The sequence below is a fragment of the Glandiceps talaboti genome, chromosome 2 (genome assembly GCF_964340395.1).
Source record: "Glandiceps talaboti chromosome 2, keGlaTala1.1, whole genome shotgun sequence".
Lineage (NCBI taxonomy): Eukaryota > Metazoa > Hemichordata > Enteropneusta > Spengelidae > Glandiceps > Glandiceps talaboti.
In genome coordinates, this window is record NC_135550.1 from 13,465,045 (window position 1) to 13,473,439 (window position 8,395).

The 8,395-nt window shown below is 37.8% G+C and overlaps 1 protein-coding gene across 2 annotated transcripts in view; it reads left to right on the forward strand.

The window, feature by feature from the left end:
- LOC144453555 (MAP/microtubule affinity-regulating kinase 3-like) overlaps window positions 1–7,683 on the forward strand; it is a 33,102-nt gene extending 25,419 nt beyond the window's left edge. For both annotated transcript variants that reach the window (XM_078144873.1, XM_078144872.1), the window contains 5 exons: window positions 254–462; window positions 2,447–2,544; window positions 3,843–3,986; window positions 4,381–4,626; window positions 5,772–7,683. In XM_078144873.1, the coding sequence (XP_078000999.1) occupies window positions 254–462; window positions 2,447–2,544; window positions 3,843–3,986; window positions 4,381–4,626; window positions 5,772–6,108 (1,034 nt within the window). In that variant the 3' untranslated portion in view covers window positions 6,109–7,683. The remainder of the gene's footprint in view (window positions 1–253; window positions 463–2,446; window positions 2,545–3,842; window positions 3,987–4,380; window positions 4,627–5,771) is intronic.
- The last annotated feature ends 712 nt before the right edge of the window (window positions 7,684–8,395 follow it).

The following is an 8,395-nucleotide window of genomic DNA, read 5'->3' on the forward strand; positions in this document are numbered from 1 at the left end:
ACAAGTAAACATATAGTATCGTGGGATAGAGTCTTGGTGGCAGGAAATATATCAGAAATTGACACTGGTAACGGCTGACAAGCGGGAGACTGAACTGGGTATTTATCAGCTCTGACTTCTAACCGCGGCCACAACAACAACGCTTGCTGCCGCTGCTGGTGATTGATTTAACCAGTAATGTGTGATATATTATCTGTTTTGTATGAGAATAGAAGTATTCATCTGTGGTTTGTGTTTTTTGTTTGCATTACAGGTTCTCACACTCCTAGTTCAACGTCGACAAGTAGTTCATATAGTAAACGTTCAACAGTAGATAATGGTCTTAAAGATAGTATTACAACACCCAGTAGGCACCGGTCAGGAGGACACAGTGCTACAGGTGGTCACAGAGACACATCAGGAACTGCCAGCAATCCTAACAAGTCTGAAATACCATCTAGGAAAAAGTCTTCAACTCCAAAGGTAAGTGCACTTACAAATGGAAGTAAATGTTGACTGACAGGAAGAGATTGTGTCTGTTGTTGCCGTGGATACGGTTTGTTGTGTTGACCGCTGCCCTCAAATCTTTTAGAAATCGGAGGGATGTATGTGTGAAAAGTGACATGGTTGCAGAGACAGCAAGAGTTGTTGCCACCAAGTGAGCACCTCTCTCCCTTACATGTATGAAAATGAAAAATTATAATTTAGTTGTTTATCAGTCCTGTGTAAGGATGCAAACTTAAACTACAATTTTGACTAAAGTGTGATGAAAATAGGGGATGGAGCTGCCTTTATTGATTATGCAAATATTGAGTGAAATTTTGTCATGCTTTGTATAAATCGTAATCAGTGGTATTCACCAAGTATAACAGCGTCGCCATGTTTCATGTCTAAACTTTAATGTGTGTGTGTGTGTGCTTGTGTGTATTGTGTAATTGTCAATTAGGTGGTCCCAAAATGAAATTCATATCATGTATGATCACCATGACCTCTGACCTTTAAGCTGCACCAGCTGTAACTGGAGTGTTTGTTTTTTATCAGACAACCAACAATGTATTCACTGAAAATTGAAATCACTATTGCATTGGGTGCGGATCCAAAAATCAATTTGAATGGATTTATTGCATCATATGATGTATGCAGCTACACACTATGTGTAACCACGGGTGATTCAATACTATTCAGTGTGTGCAATATTACAAGTGACTGAGTCATTGTATATGTATCTATCAAAAGAGTTTCCAAAAAACATTCCAGTTACAGCTACTTGCAGCTTTAAGAAACAACGTGAAGGTTGTTATAATTGATCCAATTTTAGCCATGGTGTTGTGTAATGCACAGGTCAAGAGACTTGTGTGTGTCCCAGCAGTGCTGTACTCAATATTCCCTGCGGTACATTTACTTGGATGAAGCAAGCAAGACATTTACATCCTTCATTCAGTCCTAGATGTTTTAAGTGACCTTTTTTCATAGTGTGATTCCTATAATATGCAGTCAAACAAACAACTGGCCAAACGGGCCAGCTGTTTTTAAAAGTGTTGATGTGTGACATGTTATCAAATATCATAGTACTAGAAAGCATGAGTAGTATACCGTGTGTGTGTGTGTGTGTGTGTGTTCATTACGACGTGGATTTCGAAGTCTGTGGGATCAGTTCCAATCATATGCATGTCATGAAAAAGCAAACAAGTAGATGGAAAGGCTGAGGATACTAATAAAAATGTAGAAGATTCTAATACTCCCAAATACTATATTGAATAGTAGATAGTGCAAAATGAAATGTTCCAGAGCATGCACACGTAAACCTAAACCAGAAATGTAATACTCTAACTCATTTCCTTGCACACCTACCAATTGCCTGTATAACTGTCAGTAACCCCCCCCCCCCCACCTCAAATCCTAACACTGCATGCTAGATGACCTTGAATTGTCAAAATTAATCTCTATTGAAATTGTCGCTATTCTCTCTTCTATCTCTATTTTTTTTATGTTCCATGTTTGACCCATCCTGAACTTTATAATGATGTCCAATGCAGGTTTCCAAAAAGGTATTTATGCACTTGACTGGCCAAGTCTTATTCTCTGAGTGGTGATAACCTCTGAATTGTAAAAAAAAAGGACTGCTTAAAATGTGAAGATAGGAACTTGTTCCTTCACATGAAAATGAAGCACTAGATTATTGTGTGAATAACAACAGCAACTAAAAAGAAAAAAGCCTCCTGAAAGAGGTGTACAAACATATTACTAATAATAGTTGCCATGGCAGTATATATGCGTTGTTGCCGATTAACTAGCGATCCCTGTAAGGCTTTCTCTATGCACTGACAGTTCCATCATTATATATCTTATGATTATCCATAAGTCGTAGACTATAAATGTAGTGTTTGTTGACACCAGGTGTGTCTGTGTTTATATGCTAATATGGCAGTTATGAACTTTGCATATGTTAATCTGTTTGTGTCAGCAGAATAGTGTTTTACCACCTGGTATGACCAGGAGGAACACCTATGTATATGGAGAGAGAGCATTGACACTAGGTGACAAGACTAATGGACAAAGTGACAGGTAAGCAATTCATGAGCACAAAAAATAGTGACGGTCTTTGTCTAGTTTCTTACCTCAGCATGCATTGTGATGAAGTTACATTCAAATATACAGGTAAAGCATTTAGACACACGCCCCCAACAAGTAGGTAAGATGCACCTGAGTTATCTAGTTACTAGCCCAGAGACATGCTTTTGATGTTCCTATCTCGAGAAGTTCTCCACACCAAGCAAAGAGTAATGAGATAAAACAAAAAATCCCTGGATGGAAAATGTACAACTGGCCCTACAGACAACTCATGTTGACAGCAGGAAGTAATGTACCACTCAACTCATTGTACCTGCCAACTTTTAAGTCGTGTGGTACATGGTTACCTCATGTGTTGAAATGTGACAGCCAGTTGGATTTAGCACGGCTGTTTTTTTGTAAATTAAAATTCAGCACAGATTCCTGTTAAAAGATAAAGTATTACGCTTTGCTTTGGTGTTAACAGCTTCTTGAGATTGTAACACCTAGTCAAATTATCATGCAGGGGGGCTATACAAATGACCCACGTCCATCCACCCATGCATCTGTTTACTATGTTTCAGATGCCCACTACTCAATTTCAACTAAACCTGGCACAAATGTCAACCACTTTGCTTCCTTTTGTCACTTGCGTTCTCAAACCTTAGAAATTACACTGAACCACAACATTTACATTAGTGGTGCCTGGATGATTTTTTAGTGAGGTTGGAGGTCATTCCCCTTCCCACGACACAATGGTAACATGATAAGTTGTCTAACAAATCAATATTTTTTTTATTTGAAGTTAGTTTGTGTAAATAAGAATAACGTTTGAAAGGGTGACATTATTTTTCTTGTGAACACACATTGATTTACTGAAATCTGAACTGCACTTCATCAAAATGTAATATTTAAAAATTATTCAGCGTGTTTGGCAAGAGTAAGTAGTGACATTTAGGTAGAAGAACATGGAAAACATCATGTTCTAAGTTATCGGGGTGTGACAACTACCTAGAAGAAGCCTGTACTGTTACGTTGAAAACTATAAAGTTCTAAGTTAGGGGGTGGGGGTGTGACAACTACCTAGAAGAACCCTGTACTGATACGTTGGAAACCATAAAGTTCTAAGCTAGGGGGTGGGTGGGTTGGGGGGGGGGGAGTTGACACCCTTAAAAGAACCATGTACCATTGCTATATTGAACATGAAGTTCTAAGTTAGGGGGAGGGGGCACCACAGGATAGACTTAAAGACTGCAATTCAGGAAACATCCAGTCATGTATGGTGAGTAAATTGTTGTTTTGTACATCTACAGTCTTGAAGTGACAACAGCAGTACCTACATCAAGTTCAATAAGACCAAGACATCAGAAATCCGCCTCAACGTCCGGACATCCAGGTCATCAAACTCGAATGGCACTACCACCGATAGATGACAGCTTTGATACATCAAGGCCAAGGTAAGCCTACCCAGTAGAATTTGTATAAATGGAAATCTGATGTCAGTGTATCAGTGTAGCTGAGTGATTTCAATCGCCTCGTCACAAAGTTGTGAAATTCTTGAGTGTTTGTTACTAATTAGACCTATATGTGACAGTTACAAATATGCTAAACTTGCTAATTTTTGTGAGCCGAATTTCAAAAATGTACCCATGAATGAAAAATTGTAATGGATGAGTTGCTATGGTTTCCAATGACATCAAATCTAACTGTGTAGACTTTGCAAGGTGCATCATCATAAAACTTAATTTGCAAATTTTACAAACTTATATATGGCTATATCATGAAATAAGACGGAAAAATTCAGTTAACTGTACTAATGATCACAACAACATATTCTCTCTCTCTGAACAGCACTGCGCCCGGCAATAGACATCACTTTTTACCCTCACCAACAGTCCCAGGTAGCCATGCCAGATTTCCCAGGGGGACTGCGAACCGTAGTACATTTCACAGTGGTCAAACCAGGGAAAGACACCATGCAAGGTTCAATGGGCCTCCAGCATCACCCACCATGGCACAGGATACATCGTCTGTAGAGAGAACTAAGAATTCTCATTTGTCATTCTTCAGCAAGCTTTCTTCCAAATTTAGTAAAAGGTGATTGATACTAAAAACCCAATATTTAGTGGGACTTTTACCTTCCAGTGCCAACACAATTTTAGGTACACAAAGTCATTACCTATTTTTTGTTTTTTTTTTGGTTAGTCTTTATTTTGCCACAGAAATACTTGCATTCGAGGCATACTTCCTTAGGAATGACTTTACAGTGCAATAATGTAGTGAGAAAATTCTCCAACATAACCTGTTTGATAACAGTAATGTTTTTTAAAAAAATCAATAAGCATACTAGTATAGCATTTAATGTATTGTCTGTGTATTTAAATGTTACCTCTGCTAATTGTAGACAAGCACCAAATATTGCTATCGTTGTCAATGTCAAACAGTGGACAACGTAGCTATAGAATCATATTGCAGTGTACAAGCGTAGAGTATTATTATTTTTTTGTCTGATCCAAGCTAGATAAGCTCAAGAGCATTTGAAACCAATGACAGAAGAAAAAAAAGGGGGGGGGGGGGGGGGGGGGGGGCTTAAGACCAAAAAATTGGAGTTGTTAATCTTAGTATTTGTACAAGGGCTGTGCTGTATGTTTTAGGAGGCCATCAATACTGGGTGCAGTGCCATTATACAATGATTTGTATTCTTAGTAGTCTCGATGATCTTTGCCTCAACCTCTTCAAAAAAAACCTTGTTTCATTTTCTTGTTATCGGCAGCCTTTTTTTGTTTTTGTTGATGAAAGTGATACTGATGAATTGAAGCAGCTATAGCTTGAATCAGGCAATTGGATTTCTGACAATGTTGAATTTTGTTGATCTCAATTGTTGCATTTGAGTCCAATCAACCCTTTCATGCTGCATGTTCCATTTTCATTGTCACCGTCACTCTAAAAATAATCTGCCTGGCTTCATTCTCAAGCAAATAAATGATAGACACTGCACCCTCCTTGTTTTTTTTTATTTTGTTTTTTTTTTCCTCCTAACTCATGCTTAGCACTATTGTACTGTTATGATTTTGTCTGCTGTGGAATCCCATAAGTTGTGCATGTTTCACAACTTTGCTGTAGTGTTGTTGTTTACAGTGGCTCCCCCCTTTTTCCTACTGTACCTCTCCCACCAGTCTATGACTGCATGCTTTGTTTCTCCGCTCACTTTGGGATGTTTGTTGTGTTTATGCAAATTTTAGGTCACCTATGGGAGGAGGTGGTGAGGACATGGTGAAGCCGCGCTCATTACGTTTTACATGGAGCATGAAAACAACCAGTTCTATGGACCCCAACGACATGATGCAAGAAATCCGCAGAGTCTTAGATGCAAACAGCGTAGACTATGAACAGCGAGAAAAATTCTTGTTATTCTGTGTACACGGTGATGGCCACGGGGAAAATCTTGTACAGTGGGAAATGGAAGTTTGTAAGCTGCCTAGGTTGTCTTTGAATGGGGTGCGCTTCAAGCGGATATCAGGAACATCTATTGGCTTCAAAAACATTGCTTCTAAAATTGCTAATGAACTCAAATTATGAACACCTTTACAACTGAAAGTTCCATGTTACGTGTACACTGATAAGGACAGTGCAGAGATGGGGTCAGCTTTGCAATAACTTAAAATTACCGGCCTTGGACTTCATAATTACAAAAAAACAAAAAGGCTTTGGACTCAGACCTGCTTCAAATCATTGTCACTTTCATCAAGCACATTTCATGCCATGTTACAACCATGTTTTAAGTCAGCATGGTGATGCTGCCCACTGCTATTTATTGGATATGTGAAATATATAAGAAGATGACAGCGCCGACACCAAATGCCGACGAAGCAGCACACACACCGAAATCGTCTCAGTCAAATTTTTAGTGATGTGCAAAACATAAAACTGCTCTGCACTTGGACTTCTGTAGAATCTAGAGATGTTACCACAGATGCCTACATTTTATGATGTCGGACCAAATACTTGCGTACTTTAGAACTAAGTGTGAAACTACTCAGTGTTTTTAGGCACCAGGATTGTGCCAGCCTGGTTCAGCTGTTGTCTGCTTGCTGTCTGTCGCAGTCGTATGACTAACTGCCATAACTCTTTGGTGCACAAAGACATGTTGCCTAAAACGCAGTTACAAAAAAAAAAAAAAGAAGATCAAGAGTGCTCAGGTTGCCATTATTACTATTAGTCAAATTTTGTCAGACTCTACTCTGACTGAATCCATAATTTATACCTTTGTCGATGTTGTGAGGTCCATTTCAGCAGAAAATTTAGGGGGAAAAAAACTCTCAAATAATTATAATGATCCCATAAATAGGAATATGCATACTGTAGTATATCTTTTAATAATTATGACACGAAAGAGATCGGAGACAACGTAATGTCTAGAACATTTCTTTTTTTTATCAGTTTGAGAAGTCCGAAATGCGATCTGCACACTTGTACATTGTATGTACTACTATTTTGTGAGAGAGCTGCCGAGATAGGGGCAGTTCACGAAGCAGATGAATTTTTTCCAGTTAAATCACAGCTGTCACCAGTTACAATGAATGGAACTAGCGATAGATAGGAAAAATCTAATTTAAAAAAATTGCCATTTAGTGTTTTTACTATGTACATGAGAAGCCAAAGTCTATTGTTTGGTTTCTTGGTTTTTTTTACGTACACTGCTGTTTATTATGTGGTCTTGGAACAATTCTAAGGGTATATTTCTCAGTTATATTTTTCCTTTTTTTTTGTTTTTCTTTTTTCTTTGCATCTTGTAAATAAGTCACTGGAAATGTCTTTTTTTGGATCCACAGTGTAATTATCAGATCTCCATTGTACATTTCATTGCCCTACCTTTTGTCCCTTTTCTGGTCTTTTTTCTATTATGCAGCCAATCTCCCTAGCTTTCCCCTCCCATTTTTTCTTCCAACCCATCGAAATTCACATCTCATTTGCTCCTTTTATCCCTTCCCTCTACCACCTTTTCTCTGCACCTTCAATTTTATTTTTTTCAAGTGTCTATCAAAAAACACCCCCCACGCTCATCAGGTATTGATTGGTTCTCTTTTAACTATGACCAGCTTTTTTTAGTTTCATTGGTGCAAAGAATACCATTAAAAATTGGCTTGAAATTCACTGTGTGTGTGTGTATGTTTACTTATATTATCAGTTGCAGTTGTTATGAGAGTTTAGTCCAGGGTGAAATTGTGTATGTTTCCATGGACTGCAAAACAGTGAATTGCAGTTCATGTGTAAGGTCAAATAAAAAAAATGTGTTTCCGATAACCCAACCAACCCTAATTTAAGCCTCTGACCCTAAACATTTTTTTTTAAACATTTAAAACAAAAAGATAATAAAGTCTTTGTCTTTTGGACCTTCATGCATGTCTGATTTCTTGCTGCAGTGATGTCTGTACATATTTCATCGAACTTTCATTGAAGGGGTATTCTGACTGACATTTCGTTTGTTTCCGGGTCAAAGCAATATTCTTCAAAAATAAACAATTGAAATGAAACAAATAAAATAAAATCCCCTACGTACCCTATTTTCTGAGGCCATGTTATCGGAAACACTATTTTATTTATTTTTTTTGGCCTAACAAAAATGAATGTATGATTGTATTTCTAGGTGTACTATTTGAGAATATAAATATATATATTTGAAGGTGTTTGTCATACTTTGCCCCAAGGGCCCTCTATTCTGTTATTATTATTACTACTTCACATTAAAAGTGGCACAAGCTGAGTTTGTAAGCATATTACTCAAGTGAAAATACTTCAAACAAACCCATGTTCCAGTATATTGTACATAATTATATAGTTAACGTGGATGTGTGTGTCTTCTATA